Source organism: Arvicanthis niloticus, chromosome 24 (assembly GCF_011762505.2).
Source record: "Arvicanthis niloticus isolate mArvNil1 chromosome 24, mArvNil1.pat.X, whole genome shotgun sequence".
NCBI classification, from domain to species: domain Eukaryota; kingdom Metazoa; phylum Chordata; class Mammalia; order Rodentia; family Muridae; genus Arvicanthis; species Arvicanthis niloticus.
The window spans coordinates 26479444-26507085 of NC_133432.1; the positions used below are offsets into that span (position 1 = coordinate 26479444).

General features: G+C 53.8%; 1 protein-coding gene across 3 annotated transcripts; it reads right to left on the bottom strand.

Moving 5' to 3' along the window:
* Positions 1 to 1655: 1655 nt before the first annotated feature.
* Sh2b2 (SH2B adaptor protein 2) lies at positions 1656 to 27569 on the bottom strand. 3 transcript variants are annotated; one of them, XM_076923231.1, is made up of 9 exons: positions 27439 to 27569; positions 14487 to 15220; positions 10344 to 10445; positions 8553 to 8644; positions 7650 to 7741; positions 7393 to 7557; positions 5560 to 5768; positions 3118 to 3289; positions 1656 to 2656 (listed from the first exon to the last, which is right to left on the bottom strand). In XM_076923231.1, the coding sequence occupies exons 1-9, from the start codon at positions 27491 to 27493 to the stop codon at positions 2334 to 2336; spliced, it is 1944 nt and encodes a 647-aa protein (XP_076779346.1). In that variant the 5' UTR covers positions 27494 to 27569; the 3' UTR covers positions 1656 to 2333. The 3 variants fall into 3 exon arrangements, with proteins under 3 accessions (XP_076779346.1, XP_076779345.1, XP_076779347.1); XM_076923230.1 differs by having other exon boundaries at positions 7393 to 7560; positions 27439 to 27567; XM_076923232.1 differs by lacking the exon at positions 27439 to 27569 and adding an exon at positions 26163 to 26492 and having other exon boundaries at positions 7393 to 7560.
* Positions 27570 to 27642: the final 73 nt, after the last annotated feature.

The following is a 27642-nucleotide window of genomic DNA, read 5'->3' on the forward strand; positions in this document are numbered from 1 at the left end:
TTTCACATATACTTAAATTAAAACAAGTCTTGAAGGGAAAAGAGGGGGACCTGATGTGCCCCTTCTTCATTCTCTTCTTTTGGTAGCATTTGGGCTCAAGCCAGGGCATTGCACATGCTAATGCTCTATTAAGCCACGCCCCCAGCCCCTCACTGGGGGATTCTAGGCAGGGGCTCTACCACTGAGCCACGCCCCCAGCCCCTCACTGGGGGATTCTAGGCAGGGGCTCTACCACTGAGCCACGCCCCCAGCCCCTCACTGGGGGATTCTAGGCAGGGGCTTTACCACTGAGCCACACCCCAGCCCCTCACTGGGGGATTCTAGGCAGGGGCTCTACCACTGAGCCACACCCCCAGCTCCTCACTGGGGGATTCTAGGAAGGTGCTCTACCACTGAGCTATACCTTTAGCGCTTCACTGCTATCTTTAAGGCTGGCACTCTCTCTCACTCCCTTATATTCCAGGCTCCAATTCTGAAAAGATGACAGTGCTCCAAACATTAGCTCCAGACTCCAGAGAGAAAAATCTCTCAAGGTAAGATGGAGGCCTGTAATTGGCTTGGCACAGTGGGGCTCCAGCCACAACCAACCAGAGGTGCTGAAAGCTGACTTAGCATTGTGCTTTGCGTTTCTCCTTTGCGTGTGCTCAGTCATTTCCCGGCAGCTGTACCCAGCAAGGCTCTTGGCCATCGCAAGGTACTCAGCTCCCCTTATTGGGAGGCAGCTGTGGGTGTCTTGCCTGACGCTCTGGAGTCTTTAGCTTTTCCGGGTCTGTCATGTCGCTGGCTCAGGCCCTGCAAGGGCAGGGGAACCCTAGGTCTGTGGGTCTGACTTGGGAGGGAGACATAATCCTGTTTTTGCAGGACAAGAGTCTTTCTCGGAAGTGAGCAAGCTGGGGGATGTCAGCTGTGACTCTGCTTGTGGGAGAACATGGGATCTCTCGAGATCATTTCTCAATCATCTGCGTCAGATCTGGGGCACCCCATGGCTCCTATTGCTTCATCCTCCTAGCAGGCTAAGGTGGGGAATTTCTGTCCCAGCAACCCAGTCCCTCCTGGAAGGCCTTCTTTGACTTGCCCAATGACACCCTTGCGGTTCTAACCAGGACACAACTTCTCACCACCCCAACCCCTCACCTGACACACGAACGGTTTATCATGTCTACTGTGAGTGTCTCTTCTCCCGTCCCCTCCTGCTCCCTCCCTGCCCTTCATTTTTTGAGACAGGGTCTCACGTAGCTCCAGCTGGCTTCAGATTTGCTTTAGCTGAGAACGACCAGGAGCTCCTGACCCTCCTACTTCCATCTTTGAAGTGCGGGGATTCCAGGCACGCACTACCACATCCTGTTCATGGGGTCCTGGGGATGGGACCCAGGAAGCCCTGCAAGCTGCTTACAAGCACTTCGTCAGTTTAGCCACATCTCCGGTCCTGGTTTCCTTCTTCAAACTATCTCTCTCTTCTCCAGTTCCACTTAAGCCCGCCCCTCCGTCCATGCCCCGCCCACAGCTGACTCCCTGAGTCCTGCTGTTCATCCTACCTGTCTCCCCTAAGATCTGGCTTAGCAAGCCTGCGGCTGTGTGGCAATTCCAGATGGCGGGAAAACCACTTCCTGCCCAGTGGTGACAGCACAGTAGAATGACCACAGGAGAGCAGGGGGTAGTCCCTAAAACAGGCTCTTTAATAATGTTTGTCTTCACTGAAGAGCTTGGCTTTTCCCCCCAGCGTTGGGCTGGGGCTGGTGGGCGTGGCAGGCTGTCCTAGGCTAGGCGGACAACAGCCTGGTCAGACTATTGGAGTATTTGACCCAACACTGGTGGGCAGGGCCTGAGGTTGTTAGGAATCAGTGGGTAGGCCTTCATGGGCTTCATAGACGTGGCTTGCTGCCCTTGAGCGAAGCAGGCAGCCAGTGGGTAGGCCATGCCACTATAGGAGTAACCAACCATCAGTGGCCAGGGCCTGAAGTGACCAGATGTGGTTAGTTGTCAGTGAGCTGCCTGTCATGGATTCAATGGACCTTACAAAAATAGCTGCTGATGGGCGTGGCCAACCACCAGTGGGTGGGGCCTGAAATCATTGGAGGGCTATCATGGATTTGATTGACAGTGGATAGAGCCTTGGCCTGCCACACATGGTCAACAAATGGGCCCCTGGGGTCTGAAGTGGCTAGGCTGGCCAGCTGTTTTGGCCATGCTAGACCATGGATAGGTGTTTCTAGCCATTCGTTAGGTGCTGCTGACCATCATGGGCTAGCCAGGCTGTGGGTGGGCAGGACAGACAACAGGTGTTCTTGGCCTGCTGTGATGTGCGTGACACCCGTGGGTAAAAGGCATGGCAGCTAGTAAAAGGAGTACTGATTCTCCACAGCACGAGCGCGGCCCAGCGTGGCGTCTGTGGGCTCCTCAGCGGCTCCGGATGCAGCCTCCAGCAGGTGCTCTGTGCTGTTACTGCGACTGCGCGCACTGAGTGGCCCCTCGGCTGGGCGTAGGGGCATGGACGTGGCAGAGGATGATGAGCCAGATGACGACGATGCTCCAGCGCCATTGGAGGGTGAAGTGGGTGGGCAGGTGGCCGTGGCCAGGTTGGAGAAGTAGTGCTGGCCAGCCGGCTCAGTCCAGCAGGCTGGGACTGGGGCTACAGTGGTGGGCGCTGGTCCTGGATCTGCAATGAGAGGGCATGTTGGTCAGCATCCAGCCCTGGGTACCTGAATTTGAGCTTCCAAAGAGGACCAGTGTTCAGGCAAGCATGGGGAATCCAGGGAGGGATGGTGGGGTCCAGGTGACTCGGTACAAACAGTGTAGGCTAGGCACCCCACCAATACAACCCTCAAAAGCCTGGTACTGAACTCTAACCTTACAGGGCTTATGGAATCCACCCAGAATGTCCTAGTGAAGGTTGAGACCCAGGTCTAACATATCCCACGGTCTTTATTTCACTGTGTTGTGGAGAATGGTCTTGATCTCCTGACCCTCCGGCCTTTACCTCCAGAGGGCTGGGATTACAGGAGTGCACCTCCACACCCAGTTTATGAGGTGCTGGGGGTCAAACCCAGGCCTTGAGCATACTAGGCAAACCTTCTGTAACCTGAGCCATATTCCAGGCTCCAGGCAGTAGCATCTTACCAGGAGGTGGGCCCTGGGCACGCACATAGCTTCTTAGGGTAATATCAGCGGATCCTCCTGACTCCAGGGGAATGGGGTGGGTGTGGAAGTGTCGAAGCATATCAAACACCGACTGGAACCACAGGTGTTGGACATGACACTGGCCATGACCGTTCAGAGAAAGGCGGAGGTGCTGTGGGCACAGGTGGGAACAGTCAGTGCTGGGGTTCTGGGCCAGCTGCCTGCTTGGCAAGTGCCTCTTGGGTTTGCTGGAAATCTAAGCATCGGCCCCATTGACTCTGTGGGCCTGTGTCATCCTTAGGGGTCCTCACCCTGAGCCTTATCTGAAGGAATGTCACTCCTGTAGTAGGTATTGGAGGTGGGCACAGTAGAACTTAGGGCTACAGACATCTGGTCTCACACTAGAATCAGCCTCCCCTCCCTCCCCTTCTTTCTTTCTCTTTCTTCCTTTCTGTTTCCCCCCCCCCCCCCCCCCCCCCAGACAACGTCTGTCTGTACAGCCTTGCAGCCTTGGCTATTCTGGAACTTACTCTCGTAGACCAGGCTGGCCTCGAACTCATAGAGATCTGCCTGCCTCTGCCTCCCGAGTGCTGGGATTAAAGTTGTGTACCATGTACCACATGGCGAGTCAATTTTTCTATTTGAATATTTGTTTTGTCTTGAAGAGAGGGTCTCATGTAGCTCAGAGGTCTGGAAAGATACAGTGTGTGCCTCTTAGCAATGACTGGATCCTCTCTGGGTCTCTCATGTCTACCTGGGATAGAGGCCTCAGTGTAAGGAGCCTTAGACCTGTGGTCTTTAAGAGTGGGCCACGCATCTCTGGTGTCAGCCCCACTCATCCCATTCTGAGACAATAACAGCCTCTCTAGAAGAGAGTTAAGGTTACAGGTCATCTCCTGCCTGCCCTGTTCCCCGTCCCCTCCCCAGGCCCTGGTGGACAAGATAGCATTCTAGCCCCAAACTTGGGCATGTGTGAGTGAGATCAAGCCCTCTAGGGTTAGGATTGCTGGCCAAGATGTCAGTTACCAGCCACCAGAAATGACATTGTCTGGTTGTCAGAGGAACTGGCAAGGTGGTGTCCCTAGGAAGACTCAGCCTCCTCCACAGGCACACAGCTGGGCCAGCCAGCACTGCCACGAGTAGGCCTGAGGGATGCTGGTGGTCCAGTTAGAAGTGAAGGATGCTGTGTTCTTCAGCTGGGGCAGGACCCTGCTGGGAAACGAGGTCCTGGAAAGATCTAAGGCTGTATCTGTTTTCTTATTGGAAACATGGGGTGACTCCTGCCCATTCCTGCCCATTCCTGCCCATTCCTGCCCATTCCTGCCACACTGTCATGCCCCACGCTGCTCGACCGCTGTCCTCTTTTTCATTTTTATTAATTTTGATAATAACATGTACTTAGTTGTTTATTTTTTGTGCGTTCGTATGTTCGAGTGCTGTACTGCCTTTTGGAGGTCAGAGGGCAACTTGTAAGAGTCAGGTCTCTCCTTCCATCATGTGGGTCCTGGGGATCAATCTCAGGTCGTGAAGCTTGGCTGCAATCGCCTTTACCCGGTGAGTCTCCTTGCCAGCCTCTTGTTTATTTTATTTAATTTATTTATTGAGACGGGATCTCATATAACACAGGCTGGGTTTAAATTCAATATGTAGCCAAAGGTGAGCTTGAACTCCTGACCCTCTTGTGTCTATTACCTGGGTGCTGGGATCACAGGCATACAACACTAAGCCCCCATTTAGGGATTGTTGTTGTTGTTTTTGGAGATTTCATTATGGATATTTTATATAGGGTGTGAGCGTCAGGGTTAGGAGAAAATGATTCCTCAGAAGAAAGTAAGACACCCAAGTGTAGGTGCAGGCTGTTTATGCGAGAAGCAACTGGTCTTTGGATTTTGAGACAGGGTTTCTCTGTGTAGCCCTGGCTGTCCTGGAACTATGTAGACCAGGCTGGCCTCGAACTCAGAAATCCACCTGCCTCTACCTCCCAAGTGCTGGGATTAAAGCCATGTGCCATCACCATCACCACCACCCAGCTTAGCCTTTACATTTTTCAGACAGGGTCTTGCTATGTAGCCCAAGCTGGTTTCACACTCATGACAATCCTCCTGCCTCAGCTTCTGAAGTGCTGAGACTATAGGCATTCACATCTGGCTGCAAAGGTAACGTCTCAGACAGGATTGGTTTTTGAGTGGGCTTGGTCACCAACAGATGATGAACCTTAGGACCTAGGCCATCTCAATCCACCTCCCCTGGGACAGGCTGCCATCCCCTACCACGCCCACCACACACACACACACACACACACACACACACGCATACACAGAACACACACACAGACACATACACACAGACACACAGATACATACACACACAGAACACACACGCACAAACACACACACACACACACACACACACACACACACACACACACACACACACACTTGCCTTGGCCTTGCCCTGGAAGTTGAAGGTCAGCACACACTCCCCAGGCCGAGTCTCACTTTGGCGGATCACAAAGAGGCCATGGCTCCGGGGGCCTCCGGCCAGCACCAGCTGGGCAGCCTTCACCCGGGACAGTGTCCCATGGAACCAGGGGTAGTCAGAGAGCTCCAGCTCAGCCTCAGCCTCGGGGTCCAGCTCAGCTCCTTCATCCCCTGGGTTGGTTGCGATAGCACAAGGGACAGAAGGATGACAAGTAAGTTAGTGAAGATGGCAGTGCATCTGTTAATTTGGGTAAACTGCCGTTTGAATAGCATCAGACCTAGGCAGACAGCTGCCTGCCTGCCACTAGTTAACCTTGAGGTAAACTGAGGCATAGGGAGGGGGGGGCTCACAAGTCAGCAACAAAATATGTGAAGAAGCCAACCCCCTTCCCCACGCCGGTTCTATTGTATCCTTCTGCTTTGTTTTTCTTGTGCATGTGTGTGTGTGTGTAAGTGTCTGTGTGTGTGCACGTGTGCGTGGGTGCCAGGAGAGGCCAGAAGAGGGCATCAGATTCCCTGGAGTTGGAGTTAATGGCAGGTGTGAGCTGCCTACATGGGTGCTGGGAACTAAACTCAGGTACTTTGGAAGAGCAACCGTCACTGTTAGCCACTGGTTACTTCAGAGAGGGTATCTTACAGCCTACTAACTCATCCTCATGTAGCCAAGGATGTCCTTGAACTCCTGCCTCTACAATCCAAATGCCAGGGTTACAGGCTTGTGCTACCAACCTGCTTTTTGTGCCTCCATCTAAATGAGCAACCACCCTCCCTCCCTTTCCCTGTCTGTCTCTTTCTCTTTCTTCTTTTTGCTATGTTTCACTATGCTGTTGCAGGATACGTGATCACACTGTGAACCCTGAGATTGTTATTTACCAAAGTGGTGGGGGGGGACAAACTATTTCTAGCTGTGGTTTGGCTCAGCCCTTTAGCCCACACCTTCAATCCCAAACAATGAAGGTAAAGTTAGTTAGTAGAAGGAGGCACCCATGTTTGAAAGTGATGTCTGAGTGGCAGACAAAGTGATGAATCAGAGAAAGATTTGACAGAATAGGATACACCCAACTCTCACAAGAAGAGAGAAGAGAGGTCCTTAAGGGAGAGCAGCGCAGAGAGAAAAGAAGCAGCAGGCATTTTTACTGGGAGAGTTTCACAGAGACAGGCTGCAGACAGAGAACAAGCTAGACACAGGTGAAGACAGAACAAGCCAGAGAATGAGAAGGAGCCAGAAGATTAGATCAGATTGCCAAAGTTAGTATGAGGCCAAGCAGAGCAATTCAGTCAGAGGCTGAGAGAGAAGACAGATTGAATCAGTTAGTGTGGAGAGGAGTTTCGAGCCAGGACAACTGAGTTGACTAGCCAGCATGAGTTCAGAAAGAACTTGGAAGGAGTGACTTTATTCAGCAGTGAGTCTCAGAGGAGGAAAATACTCTAAGCCTAGATAAGACTGTACAGAGGCTAGAAGCTTCCAGGCCTAGGCCTAGGTTAGCAGATGGAAGCAGTAACCCTCCAAGACTACAATTACCTCAGGTGAAAAAAAGTTACTTTTACACTATGAAGCCCAGGCTAGCCTTGAACCCATGCAGATCTCGCTTTGGCCTCCTGTGTGCTGGGATTGCAGGTGTGTGGTACCATCCCCAGGTCTGTGACTCTATAAAAACCAGGCACAATGGGAAAGGCCAGGTACCTACTACTGGCTTAGAAAGCCAGAACCACTGTAGACACAATTGGCTGAAATGTCACCACTTCCGAGGCTCCACATGGGTCCCTGTAGAGGGGGTGGGGACCCCAGTGGTACCTGTGTTATTGTTCTCACTGACACCACCTGAAGACTCCAGGGTTTGCAGGAAAGTCTCCAGGGGAACATGGGCCAGGGACTCTCCCACGGTGTCACGAGCTCGGCCGTGTGGAGCTGTAACCACAGCACCCATCGCTGTCATCGTCTCTGGGGGCCGGGGCATGTCTGCTGCAGGGGAGACAAAGGGGGGAAAGCATGTCTCTTATCTACCCTCCAGCGCTGTCCCCCAGAACTCCAGCCAGCTCTCCTCCGCCTACCGTCTGTCAGGAGCTCACAGCTGCAGGAGGTCACGCGGCTGGCCAGACAGCCTCCCCGTGCACACGACAGCCCTGTGTCTTCCTCACTGTCCCTGTGGAGAAGGCACAGCAGGTCTTGCCACAGAGCCTGGGCTGGGACATCACGTTCTGTCCAGTCCCTCACCCTCTGTGGCCACTGTGTGAGTGACCAACGGCTGAGGCCACCGTGAACATAGTGTTCCCTGAGGTTGCAGCTTGTTCCTGGGATCCCATGGATACCAGTGGGGGATGGTGTGGTGACCAGTGGGGCCCAGGCAGCCCCTTTGAGGCCCTCCCAGCTCTAAATTCCACAGAAAGAGGTCTGACCCCTACAGGAAAGTCTCTGGAGCAGACGGCCATCAGAGTAACAGGGGAGCACTCTGGGGATGAGGTCGGTAAGGCCCTCAGGACTCAACTGAGCTTTATTCAAATGAATCTGTCCCTGCCCTCCCCCCTCCATCCTATTAGCAACACTACTAGAGAAATGGTTGCCAAGTGCTCGGCTGGGTGCTACCCCAGGGTATCTGCCCTGGACAGTGGAGTCACTCTCTTCCACCTGACCAGAAGTGCCAACCATGTCACCAACTGTGACTCCACAGTGCTCTCAGTGTACCAGCTTCCTCTTCAAAATCCAACTCTTTTCTATAAAAATGATGTGTACCCATGTGTGCCTATGAGTGGGTAGGTGCATGTGAATACTTTTTCATGTAGCCCAGGCTAGCTTTGAACTAGCTATGTAGCTGAGGATGTCCCATCTTGGGAAAAAAACTGATGGTGGCTCTTTGTTAGTATCTGCCCTTCCTGGTAGCCTGGTCTCTGGGTAGGAAGGGACAAGTTACCCTCTCCAGCCCCCAGCCCCCAGCCTCAGGCCTCCAGAATACTTACCCAGGATCCACACAGCCCTGGATGTCAGCCACCCACGAGTGCTTCTGCAGCGAGTCTATCGTCTCCAGAATGTACTCCGCTCCATTCTCCACCTGGATAAGAGCGGCAATGTTGAAACTTCCCCAGCTGCAGGGTGAGGGGCTCAGCACCCCAGGACCAATGAGCAGAAGGCTTTGTGTGGCTTTGCCCACCCCTATGTTGGGCATCGTGGATATGGAAGGCTGCAGCCTGAAGCCCATGCAGGGAAGGAGGTGCTCTGGAGACCCTGGGACAGGAGAGCTAGCACGCTCAATCCATGCCCTGACATCCCAGATACGGTTCAGGGCAAGAGGGGAGGCCAGCTGGCTCATCACAGAGTCGAGGGGATCTCAGGCCTTAGCTGCTGCGATCCTATCGCTGTGACCATGTGGCGGTCAATGCTCCTTGTGCCTTGTCTGTTGAGTTCCTGGCAACCCTATGAGGGTTGTATTATAATCGTTATTGTATAGACAAGAAGCCTGATGTCCAGAGAGGCAGAGTAATGAGCTCAAAAGTCCTGCTGCAGCCAGCAGCAGCACCGAGACCTGAAGCCTGGACCATCCGGCTTTCCGTTCCATTCTTGGTTCCTTGTGCTGTGCACTCTCTGTAGTACTGGGCTAAGAGGCTCCTGAGCGCCTCCTTTTTCCGACAGGGAAATAGTTTCACAGTGGGGTTGGCAAGGGAGTTGTCCTGCTTCAGGGGTGCCTGAGAACCACCCTGCAGCTGAGAATACCAGATAGACAGGAGCTGTGTACCAGTCTTGAGGGGACAACTCAGGACATAGAGTTGGCACACGTTTACCCAATGAATAAAAGAGTTTGTGGCTTTATAAACACAAGCTTGGTAAGAGCCTGCCAAAGATGGTGGGGGCTCTGAGCAGCTTCAAGTGGGAGGAACTGGCCTCCGGGAGGGGACTCAGCACCATAGCCTCACTCCTTCAGGAAGCTATGGACCCATGTCCTCAGCAGCCCCCACAGGCCACCCGAGTGTTAGGACCTGGAGAAAGGCCAGGAGGCCCCAGACCCACTAGGGGGCCTCACCCTCTCTCTGTGTCTTTGTGCCTGCTTTAGGGACCAGGGCTGATGCCACACTCCACTTGTCTGTGCCTATAGACATTTGCATAACTCCAACAAGCTGGCCACCAGTGTGAGGGAGGAGTGTCTGGATCCAGAGGGAAAGGAAGGGAAGGCAGCTCTAATGACCTTTATTCAGACCCAAGAAGAAATAGGGAACAGGGCTGCATGGTGACATGTTTCAGTGGGTGAAGGGGCCTGGTGCCCGGCCCGACAAGCTGGGTTGGAACCCCAGGGGAGGACCCACTGGTAGGAGGAGAGAGTTCTCTCAGCTGACCCTCAGTTGTCTCTGACCTTCATAACCACATCATGGAGTGCATGTACAGGTGCACACACATGCAAATAAATGTAGCCAGGCAGTGGTGGCACACACCTTTAATCCTAGTACTCGGGAGGCAGAGGCAGGCAGATCTCTGTGAGTTCGAGGCCAGCCTGGTCTACAGAGAGAGTTCCAGGACAGCCAGGGCTACGCAGAAAAATCTGGTCTTGAAAAAGCAAAAATAAAATAATATAATAATATAATAAATATAAATTTGAGAGAGAGAGAGAGAGAGAGAGAGAGAGAGAGAGAGAGAGAGAGAAAGAAATGAAAGGAGGCCAGGTGGTCTGACTTGCACCCCTGGAATGAGCTCAGGCTGGGTTACCCAGCAGGGCTGTGGTCCTTGAGGCTATAGACCTTGAGGCTGCAGTGGGGTCTCACCTTGAGCACAAACGTGTTGTCCTTCTCAGGCATTTCCAGGGGCATGGTGGTCCGGACCTCGATGATGGCCGACAGGGGGATGCTGACCTTGGGTCTGGAAGCCTGGGAGGGCCAGAGGACGTGACAGTGAGAGGCACGCCTCGGAGGCTTTAGAAGACCAGCTCTGCATTTCCCTCCTACTTCCCCCCATATGTGGGTCACAGCAGCCAACGCTGCTAAGGTCATGCTGGTGTGAATGTGTTACCAGCCTTCCACGGTCACAGCAAGTTAGAGAGTCCCCAACTGCTGAACCCCAGCCATGCGACCTGTGAGTGCTACCTAGCCTACCCACCCAGTGTGCCCACTTCATAATGAGTGTGCCCACTTTCCCTCACACTCCTCCTTTTCTTTCTCTTCCTTTCTCTTTTGGGGCTGGGGGTGTGGCTCAGTGGAAGAGCACTTCTGAGTTCTCCAGTGAGAGGTAGAGATGGAATGGCTCCCAGAATAAGGTATCTTCTTTTAGGTGATTTGTTCTTGAGTACAGCTCCCACCTCAGCAGGGCTCTTGGAGCTGGCTGTGGTCTGTCTCCAGGAATGGATAGAAAGGCACCAGCATCAATGCTGCCATCACAGGGTTAATGACCCAGGGGACTCCGCAGGGTTCCTTAGCAGCAGGGTTCCTTCTGTGAAGACTCCTTTATGCTCTGCCCCACAGCCCCTGGCTCCTTCTCCCTAACCTCCCCAGACTGGCCTGAGGCTGACATTCCCGGCAGGGCTTGGGCTCCGGGACAGGGACTTTCTGAGGAGGAAAGGGAAGGGCCTCATATCTGGTGGTTGGGAATTCTTGGCCACCCTGGATGCTGTCCAGCGGGCCCGGGCTGGGCTTATAGCAGTGACTGATGGGCTCAGTTGATCTCATCTTCACACCAGTCTGCGGCTGGGGTTGGCTATCATGGGACAGGGAGAGCGGGCAGGTTTACAATGGTGCCTTCAGCTGGGCTCCTACTGGCTGGTGGTCCTTCTGTCAGCCTAATGTCTGAGGCCATCTGTCCTGCTGTGGTTGTAGTTGCCTCCTACCTCTAGTGCTAAGGTAGAATCCAGGGCTTCATGCTTGCTAGGCAAGGGCCTATCACTGAGCCATGCCCCCAGCCCCTCACTGGGGGATTCTAGGCAGGGGCTCTACCACTGAGCCACGCCCCTAGCCCCTCACTGGGGGATTCTAGGCAGGGGCTCTACCACTGAGCCACGCCCCTAGCCCCTCACTGGGGGATTCTAGGCAGGGGCTCTACCACTAGGCCACACCCCAGCCCCTCACTGGGGGATTCTAGGCAGGGGCTTTATGACTGAACCCCCCAACCTATCTGCTTCTCCCTATATCTACTTCAGTTACCCTAACTCACCTCAGCTCCCGTCGCCTGCTGACCGCCCTCTGCAGTCCAAGCTCCCCTACCTTGGGGACCCAGAAGCTCTCCTGTGAAGGTTTCTATCCAGCCTGATTACTTTCCTAGTGGTGGCCCCAAGGGCTGAGGGTTAGTTTTATTGCTCTTTGGGTGCCCTTAGAGAAGTTGGGGTTCAGTACGCTACCTGCATAGGTGTGGTTACAGGAAGCTAGAGCCCTGACTTGGGCAGAGACATCAGGAGATACGAAAGAAACACGAACTCCTTAGGTACACCCTGAACCTGCAGACCCCAGCTCCCAAAGCTCCCAGCTACAGCTAGCTCCAAGGGACTAACCAGGGGGATGTGGATTGGTATGTGGATACACCGAGTGTTTCTTCACCCTAAGTTAGTCACAATGGGGAACCCATCCTGAGCCCTCACTAAGTGTTATGGGGTAGACATGGTTTGCTCCCCAAGGGCTCATGGACTGGCGGTTTGGTTCCCAATATGGTTGTATTGCAAGATGGGGTGGGAAGAGAGAGAGAGAGAAAAGCCTGATACGGCTCGCTTAGAAGATTATTTACCTAGCATTCAGAAGCACCGGGTCTGACCCCCAGCACTGCATAACCTGGGTGTGTTGGTAAATGCCTATATGCCCAGCACCCGGGAGATGAAAAGCAGGTAAACTAAAAGCTCAAGGTCATCGATGGCTACACGGGGTGTTCAAGGCCAGCCTGAGCTGGTGAGAAAGCTGTTTGCCAGTAAGCCAAGACCTACATGGTGGAAGACGTAAACTGGCTCCTGCAAGTTGTTTGCTGACTTCTGCCAAAAGAGGTTTTTTTTTTTTTTTTTTTTTTTTTTTTTTTTTTGTCAGTTGGTGGACCCTTTAAGAGGCGGGGCCTAGTGGAAGCCCGTTGGTCACTGGAGCTGCTGTATTGGGAGGTGATTCCTGTAGTTCCCAAGGGAACCTGATTAGTTATCTAACCAGAATGGGTTGTTATAAAGTGAGGTCACTCTAACCTGACCTCTGCCCTGCTGTGAGAAGCCAAGTGGACCTTCACAGAAGTAGAACAGACAGCTTCCTGACCTTGGATGTGTGGTTTCTATAACCTAGCTAAACCGAGCTATCCCTCCTCTCTCTCTCTCTCTCTCTCTCTCTCTCTCTCTCTCTCTCTCTCTCTCTCCCTTTCCCTCTCCTTCTCCCTCTTCCTCTCTCTCTCCTATCTCTCTTTCATCTTTTTGAGAGATGGTATCATGTAGCCCAGGCTAGCCCTGAAGTTGTTATATAGCCAGGGATGACATTGATCCTTCTGCCTCACCTTCCCAATGGATTATAGGCATACCGCCATGCCCAATTTCTTTTCTTTCTTTTTTTAAAATACACTATCTAGACTGTAGTATTTTGTCATAGCAACAGGAGATGGGCTAATATGCTCTAGAAGGATCCACGCTTCTACGGTCCCTCCTGAGTGTTCTTCCATGCTCTGCTATTCTGCGAGCCTGAAGCAAGGGCAGGGGACCCGTTTGTCTCAGAGTTGAGAAAGGAAGAGTTCAGTGATTCCCCCAGGAAACTCTTCTGTCAGCGGTGAAGCGAGGGCTCTGCAGGGAGCAAAGGAAAGACGGAGGGGGCACCAGCTGTCCTCTCCCCGGGGCAACAAGCACAGCTATTTAGAGAGGCAGCTGGCGCTGCCACTCAAAGCCAGAGACAGGGAAACCTTGGGCCTCTGCCCCTGCCCTTTGGGTGACCCTATGCCAAGCCGCCCCTCACCAGGCTTTGGTCAATGCTTGTAGCCTTGGTTTAGTGGCATTTTTCTCAGGAGCTTAAAGTCGGGCATGGGTTAAAAACCCCTTGGGAAATCTGGGGGTATTGGACTTGTGGTGAGATCTCTTCATTAGTGTGTTCTGGGAGTGGCCCCCAGCCTCTTCCTTTAGGTAGCTCTCATTCCTGCACCTTGAGGGGAAGCCTAGAGGGCAAGCCTCCAGTACACCGACTCAAGGTGTCTAGGAGGGCCCTGGGGAGACTGAACCCTGGAATGGTCAGGTCTTGGGTGTTACCGGCTGCCTTTCATTCTGGTGACCGTCTGAGCGGTGATGTGTGATTAGGCTGTATCTGCCACCCACTGCCAGTGTGACTTCAGGCAGGCTTCTCTGCATAGACTCTGCTTTTTTCCAGATAGAGTCTCATGTAGATCTAACTAGCTTCCAACTTGCTATGTAGCTGAGGATAGCCTTGAACCTCCGATCTTCCTGTTTCCAAGTGCACCACCACTCTGGGAGTATTCGGTGCTGGGGCTCAATTCTGGGCTTCACCAGTGCCGGGCAAGCATCTACCCATGGAGCTACACCCTCAGTATCTGTACTTTTCAATCTAGGTACATTGGTCTCCCTGTCCCCTACCACAGTGGGACTTTGACTGGCAATAGAGGCAGGGCCAGTGTACTCAAAGTGGCATCCAAGATGCTGGTAGCTGGTAAAAAAAACCCCTCCCTTCCTCTTGATAGGAAGGAGGGGCCACTGGGCCAGGCTTATCTGGAGCCTGGCAGGAGCCGCAGATTTCTGATTGCCATGGAATAGGACAGTCCTCTAGGGGAGACGTTTGAAAATACCTCGTTATTCCCTGACTTCAGAGGCTATAAAAACCTGTCAATCAGATCAAGCCACACAGTCCCCAAACCAGTCCTAGGGACCCACCTGTCACTGGCCTGCGGCTCCCATCCACTGTGCTGGTAAATGGGTCCTCGTGAGTAACGGGAAGATTGTTAGCAACATGTATCAAGATACACACCTTGGGTGGTACGAAGAACTCCAGGCGGAAGCGCTCCCCGGCCACAGCCCTCCGCAGGAGCAGGCGACACTTCTGCCACTGCGCGGTGCCCCCAGGGCCCGAGGCCGCGTCGTCTGCCACCATGAAACGCAGTGCGCCCTCCCTCTGGATGTCCACTAACTCCACCTTGGCTGCCAGGGTTCGTGCCAGCCGCAGGCGTCGCGTCCACTTGTCGCGAGGCTCAGACGTAGGCTCGGTGGCCTTGGGGGTGGCCCCAGCATCGGGCTCTGGGGACGAGCGCCGGTGCCATAGGTCGCGCACTCCGTCCACTACACATAGGCTCATGTTCCGCAGCGAGAAGCCCTTGCGGACACGAGCCTTGGTAGCTGCGTGGGCAGACACATCCTCGGAGCTGCGGGAGTGGCCATAGGTTGCGGTTTTGAGCGCTGAGGTCACCGAGGTCACAGCAGGCTCGGGTTCCATGGTGTCAGCTGCTGTCCCCAGCACGCGGCGCACCTCCTCGCTGAAGACCGCCAAGAAGTTGGCTGTAAAGTGGCGGGAGAATGAGGTTCCAGCGTCAGGTGTGTCGTAGGTCGGGTTGTCCCGAAGGAAGCGGCAGAACTTGTGAGCGAAGTCCACAGCGGCCACCTGCGCGTGCAGCTCACAGAATTGCCGCCAGTCGGGGACTGGGGCGGGGGCGGCGGCCGAGCCGGGGGTGGCACCATTCATGGCTTTGGTCCCATGGCAGCCTCGGGCTGGGAGGAGAAAAGTCAGTAAGTACTCCTTCCTTCCTTCCTCCCTTCCCTTCCTCCCCCCCCCCCCCAGGCAGAGTCGCACATAGCCCAGGCTAGCCTCACACTCCCTATGTGGCAGAGGATGACCTTAAATTCCTGATCCTCCTGTCTCCACATCTCATGTGCTGGGATGCCAAGTGTGTGCCACCACCCACAGTTAAAACGACTTTGAATTCTCTGGTCAGTGCTCCTATTCACAGGCCTTCCTGGGGGTATTGTCCACCACAGAGGCTCCGTGCACACATGTGCCAACCTGCTGGGGCTGGAGGTACAGGCTGCCAACCAACCAGTGTGCATGTGTGACAGATGGGGAGGGAGGGGATGGGTATTGCAGGGGGTGGGGGTTGAGTCCTAACCAGCATTCCCGCAGGTCCCCAGGCTCATTCATTCTGGTCAAGGAGGCTGAGGTGACAGGCACCTTCAAATGGTGCCCCATGAGTTTAGTAATCTCTCCAAGGTCCCCAAACCCTGGAGAAAAGGGTGCTGGATTTCCTGGAGCTGGAGTTACAGGCAGCCATGAGCTGCTGTGTGGATGCTGGGAACCTAACTCATTTCTCTCCAGGATCAAGAAGTGTTCTTAACCTCCGAGCCATCTCTGTAGCCCCTGGGGATCCTGTCTCAACCACTTTCTCACCCTTCCTTCTGGTTGGCCCAACCTGAGCTGTTTGGGCAGTCAGTCCCTTCCTCCCACCATGTTCTGTCTGAGCAAGGAACTAAAAAGCCAGCTGACCCTTAACCCCTGAAACTGTGAACCCCAATAAGTCCTCCCTCCCCCATGTTGCTCCTGGGTATCTGTTATAGTGACATGAAGCTTACACTTACACTCAGTTTCAGGGCTTTACCTCAGCTCTTCCTGATCCTGGGACTTTGGGAGTCTTCTTCCCATATGGCTCAAAGATGACTAATTTTATTGTTGGTATTGAAGGCCCCAACTCGTTAGGACCTTTCTCTCTCTCTCTCTCTCTCTCTCTCTCTCTCTCTCTCTCTCTCTCTCTCTCTCTCATGGTAGCCTGCCTGTTGTTCCTTCCAAAACTCCCATCCCCACTGGACCAATCTAGAAATCCCAGCTGTCTCTTCATTCCAGCTTCTTCCACTTTGTTGCTAGGCAACCCCATCTTTTACCACTTAGACTGGGTAAACTGCAGAGTGTATGTCAGGTAGTCATCTGGGGGACTTGTTTCCTGTCCCCTGTTGTGGTCAACATCCCTGGGAACACAAACCCAGCCGGTTTTGTTCCCCTCATTCATTTCTTTCTTACATTGTACCCAGTGCCTCCTTCCTGCATGTTATTCAACGGCTTTACCTCTGACCTCTAAACCACGCCCCTAGCCCCTTATTGGGGGATTCTAGGCAGTGGCTCTACCACTGAGCCTCCCAGCCCTTCCATCCATTTTCCTTTGGTAACTTTGACCTTAAGTTAGTGAAGAAAAAAAACAAAACAAGGAAGCTAAGTAGGGAGATACAGGCCCACTCTGCTGCCCCCTTGTTGCAGAGGCCAGTCTCCTGTTGATAGGTGCAGCATCACCCATCCCTCTGAAGCACTGATGTCGAGACTCAGGCTTTTACCTGTCCTCACAGGATCTCCATGGCTCCGGGCCTGCCCCTGTCCCACAGCTCTTGGGAACCCCACCTCAGATCTCCCCTGGTATTCAAGCCCTATAATTAAACTCTAGGTAAAAATAGCTGTTCGACTTCTTGAGAGCATCTGTGGAGCCTTGGGGGCAGAGGGCACAAGGGAATCCCCTCCCTCAGCCACAGCGGCAGCCCTTGAGTACAGGATCCATCCAGGGCAGAAGTGCCTGAGACAGGCGCCAGGCTTCTCACCAATAGATAGGACAAAGATGGCATCACAGAAGGAGCAATGACTGCAGTGAGACTACTCAGAAATCAGAGGGTGGTGTGTGAAGTCCATGAAGGTGGGAGAGATGGGCACTGAGTCCTTGAGAGCATCACACAGGCCTGACTCTTACTCTCTCTTGTTCCCCAGCTCCTATTCACACTGCCATAATGAAACCTCTTCCTCTAGGAAGCCTTCCTTGACTTCCTCTGCCCAGGCTGGCACCCGTGTCTCTTCTAAGCACTATGGTCCCCTCTTGAGTGTCCCTCTAGCAAGTTACCACTTGCGCTGTGTTCTGTGCATGCTATTAAGTCTGTCTCTCCAGCTGGCACGAGGTATTCCTTGAGGGCAGAAGGAAGGCCTGGGTCATATCTCAGGTTCCTGACACTCATTCTTTTCCCTGGAGGTAGAGGCTATGCCTGCCAGGCCACCACTGCCACTATGGCCTCCAAGGAGGATGGAGGCTCTGCTAAACCCACCAGGCCTGCCCCAAGTCCATACCCTACCCAGCAGAGCATCCCCTGCTCTGTATGCAACGGCATAGGTAAGCATGGTTGGAAGACTAGTTATAAGCCTGTGTGGAGGCTGCCAGGTCAGCCCAGCATTGGGCTTTTAGGTTCCCTTTGTCCCTTCCCACTGACTGTGAAAGCCTTAGAAGGGAGAAGGAACAGAGTCACAGGAGACACGGCCTACGTAGGGTCCCACCTACGCCAGATGGAAATTGGATTCTGCCAAGATTCTGACAGGTGTATTGTGTCCTAAGCAGGAGACTGGCTAGGTCTTTCCTGTCCTCTCTTTCCCAACCCCACTGGCAGGCCAGCAGCTTATGGGCCGGGGTGTCAGTATTAGCTGTCTGTGTCCCAGGCTACTCAGAACAGGAGAAACAGGATGTGGTAGCAAGTGCCTATAAGCCTAGCTTTAGGGTGGTGGGTCTTAGAGGAGACAGTTGTGCCAGCCTGGAAAGCATGTGCCTATAAGCCTAGCATTAGGAGGGTGAGGCAGGAGGATTGGAAGTTTTAGGTTACTCTGAGCTAATAGAAAAGTCCAGGCCACTTTAGGCTATATAGCGAGATTTTATCTCAAAATGAAAACAAAGAAGGAAACAAATGTATCTAGAGAGGCCCACAAGCATACTCCACCTACTTACAGAAAGGGAGCCCAGAACCCATACATGGGAAAGACAGGAGGGAGGCTCTGCCGGCCAACGGACCCACACAAGGAAGTGCTGTTCCCAACAGCCCTTGGGGCCGGATCTGGAGAGGAAATGAAGTCCTTGACCTTGGCTGACCTTCCCAAATTCTGAGCATCACTTGGGGAAAAAGAAAAGCTCACCCTTCCCTAGAAGGACAGACAGCTCAGGTAGTGGGCTCCATAGTCACAGGCAGGCATTGTCTCCATCTGCCCCTGGCCAGGAGGATTTTCCCACTCATTGTGGAGATCAGGCAGTGTGTGACGATCAATTAGTGTGTGGATGATTGTGGGCTCAGGTAGCAGGGAAGCAGGGTCAGAGAGCAGGTCTCATAGGGACTGGAGGCAGGGTGGACAATGTCATCCTGTCCCCCTAGGGGCTGGCTTAGAAGGCTTACGAATGGAAGCTCCTCGGCCTTGTTCTCTTTTCCCTCCTATCTCTGCCTGGCTTGTTTTCCTCCATGGCCTTCAGGTGTCTAAAACCTTCTATTTTACTTTTTACATTTATTTGTGTGCATGTGTGTGTGTGTGTGCGTGTGTGTGTGTGTGTGTGTGTGTGTGTGTGTGTATACACACAGGTTGGGAAGGCACAGGATGTCTGTACCCCGCTCCCTCACTCTCCTTACTTCATTGAGACAGGATTCTCTCATTGAGCTCAGAGCTAGACTGGTGGCCAGCAAGACCCATTAATCGTCCAGTCCCCACAGCCTGCTGCAGTGGGGTCGGAGTGCACATGGCCACATCCAGCTGCTGGGGATTAGAACTCAGACTTTCAAAGCCAGTGCTTCTTACCCACTCCCTAACCTCCAACCCTGCCTTTTCCTGGAAGTTTCTCTCTGTACTAGACAGGAATTCACATGTCCTTGTGGCCTGTGAACTTCTGGGGTCTGTGGTCATATCCCAACTCTCCTCCTGCAGCCCCAGGTGCTAGAAGTCTAATGACTCGGCCCTGGGAGGAGTATGCTCTAGCCTGTCCCAATACCCTATTGCCTGGAGCCTTGGTTTCTCTATCAGTAGAATGGAGGGTTGGAGCAGGGGCTGGATTAAGACACGAAAGTACACATACTGAACATTGAAAACTGAGGACCAGCTGCCACCCTACTAGGACCTGGGACAGGTAAGGAATGGAAACTAGGTCTTTGGGCAGAGATAAAGACAAAGCCTACTAGAGCAGGGGTGAGAGATGGGGGTCCCTAGGTACTAGAAAGGTCCAGCCTTCTCCACACTTCATTACAATGACACCTGTCTGGTCTTAGCTCCCCTAACTAGCTTCTCAGCCTGGAAAAACGCTGCTTTATTGTTTTTGAATGTCTCTTATGTAGTTGAGGCTGGCCTCGAACTCACTGTATTACCAACAAGGACCTTGATCTCTTATCTTCAAGACTCCTACTGTACTGGGATTACAGGGGTGCAACATTACTCGGGGAGGGAAACCAGATCTTCATGCATGCCAGGCTGGCAACTTATTATCAGCTATCCCCAGAGCCTGTTTTTTGGCTGTGTTGTTCTTAAGTGAGGTGGGGCTTTGGAGGGGTCTCAGAGAGCAGGGCAGGGGCAGCTTGACCAAGATCCCCCTGCTCATGCTCTTACAAAGCCACTGCCTTGACTAACCTCAAGGCCAGACACCCAGACCGAGTCACCGCAGGGCAGCAGAGGGGGTGGACGTCTTTCCGGTAGTAAAAATAGCGCTGACAATAGGAAAAGGGAGGGGGGAAAAAGCCCGTCTTCAACCCCCGCCAGCAGTGAGCAGTTCCGGACCCCAAGGCCTGGTCATTCCTTAAAATATTGATGAGGCCGCCTCACCGCTTGCTCGGCGCTAATGGGCAGAGCACTAATCGATCCTGCGCTCGGTGGGCGGGGAGATGCGGCGACCCCGCCCCCTGCTCAGGAGGCTCGGGTTTCTGGGAAACCCTTGCTGTGGCGACAACAGTCTCCCTTTGGTACCTTCTTGGCTCAGGAGTCGACAGATACTCCCAGGAGGGGAAGGGTGGGGAGTCTGAGGTTCCTCGGGGTGCAATCTACTGGCTACTAAGGGTGTGCACGCGTGATGTGCGATACGATACGGTGGCTAGGAGGGATGCAGGCAACATTAGGCAAGGTGTCCTTTAGTTTGTGCGGGGACCACCAACTGCATGAGAGGAAGAGATGGTCAGAATGGTCATCTGTTTTAGGTGAGACAGCATCCTTTAATGAGCCACTTAATGACACTCCTCCCCTCCAAAGCACAACGAACAATCTACCATCACTCATACAGGGCTTTCTTGGCTGCTGGCTCAGGCCATGATCGCTCATGGCCTCCCTTTCCAGTAGTGCCCTGGTTTGACCAATGCCACTCAGCCTCCCAATGACAGCAGAGGTTCATTCAGCCTCCTGTGGCTCCAGCTACATCTGTTGTTGAATCGCTCTCCATACAGCCCACCCACACACCCCTCCAGCCCAGAGTGGTGCCCAATGGCAATGTTAGGTCCTTGGCATTGCTGCTCAGGGCCACCTGACCTCTTGCCTTGGCAGGGACCACATGTATATAGCAGGATCTGAACCAGAGCCTCATGCTAGAGGGAGGATGTGGTTGGAATTTCCCATCCTTTCCCAACCCACGATGCTGGCTATGGGAAGAAGTCAGCTTGACTTCTGATCTTCACATCCTTGAACCTGCTGGGACCGCAGATAGTAAGAGTCTTCAGGAGCTGGCCAACAGAGTGCTTGCCCACCACATATAAAGCTCTGGGTTCTATCCCTAGCGTTGCATTTTCAGGCATGATGGCACATGTCTGAAATCCCAGCACACAGAGGTGGAGAAAGAAGGATCAGGAGTTCAAGGCTGTGCTGGGCTACAGAAAACCCTCCCTTGGCTCAAAAAGAAAAAAAAAGTATTGCTCTGCTGTTGTAGGTGTGTGGCAAGGGTCTTTGGGTGGCGGGGGTCTTTGGGTGGTGGGATCTCTGGGTGGTGGGGTCTCTGGGTGGTTGGCTCTTCTCTGAGCAGTATGCTTCTTTCCAAGCACACAGAGATCTCCTCCCAACCAAGGAATGCCTCTGTTAGAACAGCCCACGACACTCTGTTGTCCCAAGCATTTCCCTCCATCCACACTGGGGCGGTGAAGGAGCCAGATGGACTAGGTCTGTCGGAATCCCAGCTTCTCTGCCTCCTAGCATGTGGCCTGCACACCTACTGGGGCCTCTGTTGGCCCATCCCCATCTATTAAGATGGCAGGTCAGAGCATGCTAAGGTCATAGTTTGTAGCCACGTGTGGTGCATGCTTGTAATCCCCGCGTGTGGAAGGCAGAAGTAGGAAGATCATGGCTTCAAGACCAGTCATTTTTGTCAACATAACGAGTTGAAAGCCAGCCTGGTTTACATAAGAAAATAGGTAAACAGGGCCTGTGAGATGGCTCAGTGGGTAAAGGCGTTTGCTGCAAAGCCTGACAACCTGAGTTTGGGACCCAAATGGTGGAAGAAAAAACCAGACTCTTCCAAGTTGTTCTCTGACTTGCATCTATCTGCAAGGTGGTACACATGTATACACCTAGAACATAAACAATGGAATTTTTAAAATTAAAAATAAAATAAGAATTAAAACCTAGTTTGTTTTGAGATTAAATTTGCCCCGCTTCTATTTCTTAAATGCTCTTTGTCAGTCCCTTCTTTTGCTTGAGCAAAAAGAGGCACCTGGCTACAGCCACCTTTTCCCTGGTCTCCCTGTTTCCTGCTCTCCACTCAAGTCTATAAATTGAGGCTCCACACTGTCGCCCAGGTGAGTTTTAGAAGCCCATATGTGACTGCACCATCTTTCCTATAGCTTCTTTCCTGCAACAAAGGCCTCACCCAATACCTTAGATGAAGAAATGGGGTTCTGGTGAGGGGTGGACCCAGACTCTCATTTATAAGGATTTGTACAAGGCCACTCTCCTTACTGTAACAAACACACTGAGTGCAGAATGCAGAAAGAGCCGAGTTCCAGGCCCGTCCCATCCTATAGCTCAAATTCCCAGAAGAAATTCCTTCAGGGGCACAGAAGGAGGACCCAGTCCTTGCTTTTTGGGAAAGAACAGCAGGAGGACCCACATCTGGGACCTGCAGGAAGGAGGAGTCTGAAGAGCAGGGTTGGGGACTGGGACCACACACTAAGTTGGGTAGGAGATGTCTCAAAAGGCTGCTCCATTTTTCCTCAGAAGCACCCAGTGCTGGACAGCTCCCCAACACCCTGCTAAGCAGACTCCAACTGAACCAGCCCCCTCATACCCTACCCTCCTTTTTTTTATTGCGGGATGGGGGTACTGCAGAGCAGAGGTAGCCCAGATTGGGCTTGGGCTTAGGAGTCTCCTCCTCTTCCAGTGTCATGTGATGCACTTGGAATTTGACCCAGCACCCCCAAACCTACAAGGTGTTCCCTTCAGTGTGCATGTTCTTGAGCATGTGTGCACTACAGATTGACATCAGGTGACTTTCTCACGCATTCTCTACCTTATTTTTTGTGAGAGGGCCTGGTTGGCTGGCCAGCAAGCCCCCAGGGATCCTCCGATTTCCCCTTCCCCAGATCTTGGGTTCTAGGCACGCATGTCAGTGTAAGGTTTCTGGGGATGGATGTGTCTCAGCTCTTCATACATGTGGCAAGCAGTCTAACAACTGAGCTGTCTCCCTAGCTGCTCTGGTGTGTGTGTTTCTTGACACACAGTATGAATGATTCCTGAGGCCTCCCTCCTGTGACCCCTTCAGCTCTGGGTGCTGCAGATGCTAAGGAAGGCTTTCCACTGATCTGCCTGCAGCCCACAGGGGACTGGAGAGCCCTTTCTTCTCCTGGGTTGCCTCTACCCTGGCTCTATTGTAACATCTGTGGTTTGTGACCGTCTCCTCCATCAGACTGTGACTTCAGATGACCTGCTCTCTCTCTCCTCAGAAGGCTTACAAGCATCTGCAGGGTTCAGCCCCAACCTACTTCACCCAGAGGAAGAAAAAAATATACTCCCACACAGCCATGCCCTGCTCAGGGTGCCCAAAGGTGTGGGCCTGAATTCATGCTGAGGATACACTTGCCGTCCCTGGGGACCAAACATAGCCATAAAAAGACGCAGTTAGGTGAGAGCGAAAGAGACTTCATTAGAAGCTGGGTCTGTGGTAGCCCCTGTAACTCCACATGGACAGTCAAAGACAGATGGTGAGGCAAGCTCAAAGACTAATTCTCCCCTCATGGGGATGGCAGCCTGAAGGCTCATGGCACCTGAAAACCCTCCCTCACACTATACAAGGGCTCAGGGGACCATGCAAGAAATAAGAATCAGTTTTGGGTATGGCAGTGCACGCCCCAGCAGTTAGGAGGCAGAGTCAAGGGCTGCAGGAGTTCAGCCTCCATAACAGAGTGAGGCCATCCTGGGTTACATGAGACTATCTCAAAACAAAATAAGGGTACCAGCTGGTGGCAGTGGCAAACACCTTTGATCTCAGCACTCAGAAGGCAGAGGCAGGCAGATCTCTGGGAGTACTAGGGCAGCCTGGTCTACAAAGTGAGATCCAGGGTAGCCAGGGCTACACAGAGAGACCCTGTCTCAAAATGAAGACAAAACAAAACCCAGGGGCTAATAAGAGGACTTCAGAGGTAAAGGTGCTAGCCACCAAGCCTGATGACCCCAGTTCCATTCCCAGGACCCACATGGTGGAAGGAGAGAGCTGACTTCCAAAGTTGTCTTCTGATGTCCACATGTATGCCACAGCAGGGCATCCTCCGCAACACACACAAATAAATGTTATAAAAATTCAACAACAACAACAAAATCAGAGCTTAAGCTCTTGCCTAGGGGAAGTGGCAGGGAAGTCTCAGACTCGTGGGCTGAGTGGCTTTGGGTAAACCATTTTACTTCCTTCCCCTAAATTTGTTTTGTGACAACGCTCAAGGCTTGGCATAGGTCGGCTGAGATCGGTTAGTTAGCCCTGGGAAGCAGAGGCTCCACTAGCTGGATAACCCCTGTCTCCAGCACTCCTGTGTTTGTGTGTGTGTTCCAAGTCCTCCTTGGGGACTCCTAGTAAGTAGGCAAGAGGGACTAAGAAGCTTTGGAAAGTGTTTCTTTACAACTGGGGAGAAAGAAAGCTCTCTGTTCCCCAGAAGTGTTCAATTACGGATCACCCACAGTCCTCACTACCAAGGTTCACATCTTCCAGGGAGTGTGTGTAGGCTCCTTATAGAGACCAAGAAGGTGGTGGGTTCAAGAAAGCAGCAGCTGGCAACCTCTGGCTCTGAGGTCCTTCCCCATTAAACCGACCCTGCCTCAGGCTGGTAAAAGGGTTTCCATAGCAGGAAAGGGTGCTCACTACCACGCCTTTCAGCTCATCCAATGGAACCCCACGTACAGGTGGAGAGAGAGACTGAAAAGTCCACAGAGCTGCTCTCCGATCTTTGCATGTGCTCAGAGGCATATGTGTTCACACATCACACATGCAACAACAGTAATAAATATAATTTAAGAGTCAATTAAATACAGGCAGAAATCTCTCTGACTTCAAGGCCAGCCTGGTCTACAGACAGAGTTTCAGGACAGTCAGGGCTACATAGTGAGACTGTCTCAAACAACCACCACAACCACCACCACCACCACCACCACCACCACCACCACCACCACCACCACCACCAAGCAGGGGACAATTCCATCAGGTCCCCTGGCAGAAACACCGTTTTATTTGGCACACAAGGTTATTCAGCTTAGGGGGCAGAGATCGTGTTGGTGAGATGGCTCAGTGGGTAATGACAACACTTGCTGCCAAGCCTGATGACCTGAGTTTGGTCCCTAGAACCCATGTTAAGAAAGCACTGACTCTCGAAAGTTGTCCCCTGACTCTCTCTCTCTCTCTCTCTCTCTCTCTCTCTCTCTCTCTCTCTCTCTCTCTCACAAATAAATATGTAAAATTTTTAAAAATCCACAAAGGGAAAGAGATGAAGTTCAACACTGGTCTGACAGCCCCACCTCCTCCATCATCTCGGGTGAACTAGACTCTGGTTTATTCACGTTCATAGCTTCTTTAGGGGATACCCTGTGACTCTCCGGTCACTGCAGACTTCTGACCTCAAAGACTCCACTGAGGGGACTATGCGAGGGCGGAAGGGTTGGAAAGCCCTGGCAGGTCTCAGCCTCTGCTGGCTTCGGCCCGCAGTCCTGGCGGCCCGCAGCCCTGGCGCGTTTCCTACACACGCAGCTCACAGGTTCATCAATGGCCTAGGCCGAAGGGGCTGAATGGAGGGCACTAACCCGCCCCTTCTTAAAGGCGCCGGCCTGTCACCCTCGGCGTTCCTCCTCTCAAACCCCGGGATGCTCTGGAGCTCCGGAGTGGGCGGGTCGCGAATGGTGGCCGTGGGAAAGAGGGCCTGGGCTGGAAAGAGGGTGTCCCCATGGGGTATCTGTGGCCCCGCTGGAGTCTCTCCAGACTCCAGCGTGTAGCCATCACCCCTCATGCTGGGTTGACCCACCTCCTCCCAGACCCGGGAAGAGACCTGAACGTCCCCTCCCCCCAACATCGGATCCCTTCCTGTAGAGGACCAGCTGCGCTCGCCCCTCCAACCAGCCAGGGTCGGATGAGGGAAAAGGGGCTCAGCTGCTCCGGAGGTGGCTTCTTCCCCCCCGCCCCAGCTTCCCGTTACTCTCAACCTCTCCTGAGCAGTGGGTCTGGGATCCGATCCCAGAGGGGTTCATCTCCTCTGTCGCGCGTCCTCCTCCCTCCCACCGGTGCACACAAAGACACGCTCGGACCCGGGCGCGTGCGGCCGCGCTTCCCGGGGAGGCGGCGAGAACAAACCACACACCTCACCACACACACATACGCACACGCACGCGCGCGCCCTCGGGGACAGAGTAAAGGACCGTGGGGACAGGGAGCTGAGGACAAGCAGGCCATACCTACAGGCGCGCGGCTTCGGCCGCGCGGGCCGGGGCGCCAGAGGAGCGCTGCCCGGACCGCGGCCGGGATCCCCGTACCCGGTGGCGCATGGCCCTCCGGGCCGTAGCTCCGCCCTTGGTGGCCGGTGGTGGCGGCGGCGGCGGGGGTGGCTCCCGTTTCCCCGGCCTGCAGCCTGCGAGGCTCGTGCGCTCTTGGCGGTCCCGGCGCGGCCCCCTTGAGGTTCTCTCCCTCTTCCGGCTCCCGAGCTCCGCGCGCTCGGATCCCAGACTCGCGCGCCGCGCGCCCCTGGCCCTCCTTCTTGCCTGAGCAGCGCGCGCCTCCGGGCCCCGCCCCAACACTAGCCCCGCCCCAACACGCCCCCCGGCCCCCGCCTCGCTTCAGGCCCCTCCCTTGCCGCACCCCCCCGCCCACGCGGCGCGAGCCTTTAGCCACGCTCCCAAGCCCTCCCCCACCCCCACCCCCCACCCCCGGCTCTCTCTCCGGAGCCCCAGTGGCGCCGGCCAACCGCTCTGTCTTCCTCCGGACAGTGGCTGAGCAGAAAGACCTGACCCGGGTGCCCAGGTCTCGTGGCCAGTCGAAGGAATCGCTCTCGTGTGGGAGCGTCTCCCGAAGCCTAGGGTGGTGGCCTCCAAAGGCAGGATTGGAGGATGTTCTACGTGGTGGGTCACCCCGGGCGTAGACACCCTATTAATGTCTCTGGGTTATTGAGAGTCTGCCAGGGGCGGGCGCGCCGTAGGCCGACCCTCCGCCGGAGGACAATGGGAGCCTCGAGGAGGTCCAGATGTCGAAACCAAGGAAGTGTCTGTCTGGTTCTCAACATCCAGAGGCCTAGAGCCACGCCCCCTGCCTCCCTCCTGCCCTCTGGGTGTGAGAAATCGCCCAGGATCTTAGGTCTGGGGAAGAGCTCCTACACACACATCCTCCCACCCAACTTTTCTCTGGTCCCACCAGGAGAGATGTCTGAGGTCGTCCAGGATTCGGTGAGGTCCTTACTCTCAGTTGGCTACAGAACTAGAACTAGGTATTGCCTGGTCTGACTCCTATAGTGGCGCTCTAGGGCATCCAGAGGGGTAAGGAGACCAGAGGAGAGGGAATAACAGAGAAGCCGGGTGGGTTGACACATGCCTATAATCCCAAGCTCCGAAGGGAGGAAGGAAACACTAGTCTGAGGCCAGCCTGGGGTCCATAAGACACTGTCTCAAAAAGCCAAAACAAAAAACAACAAAAACCCACAGGTGTGTTAAAGAATGCTCAGAGGTGAGACCTATGGCTTACTTCTGCAGTGGACATGGTCCCTCGGGTCCAATCTCCTCTCCTCCTTACTCCCCATTCCGGGGATGACTAGTCGGCTTCTGTCTGTGTTGACCTCAGGCTGTGATCTGCCTGGAGCGTCTCCATCTGCTGCCCTCCTCCCACTCGCGGTGGCCTTTGACCTTTGTAAAGTCCTTTCACTCACAGGAAATCAGATTCACTGATTAT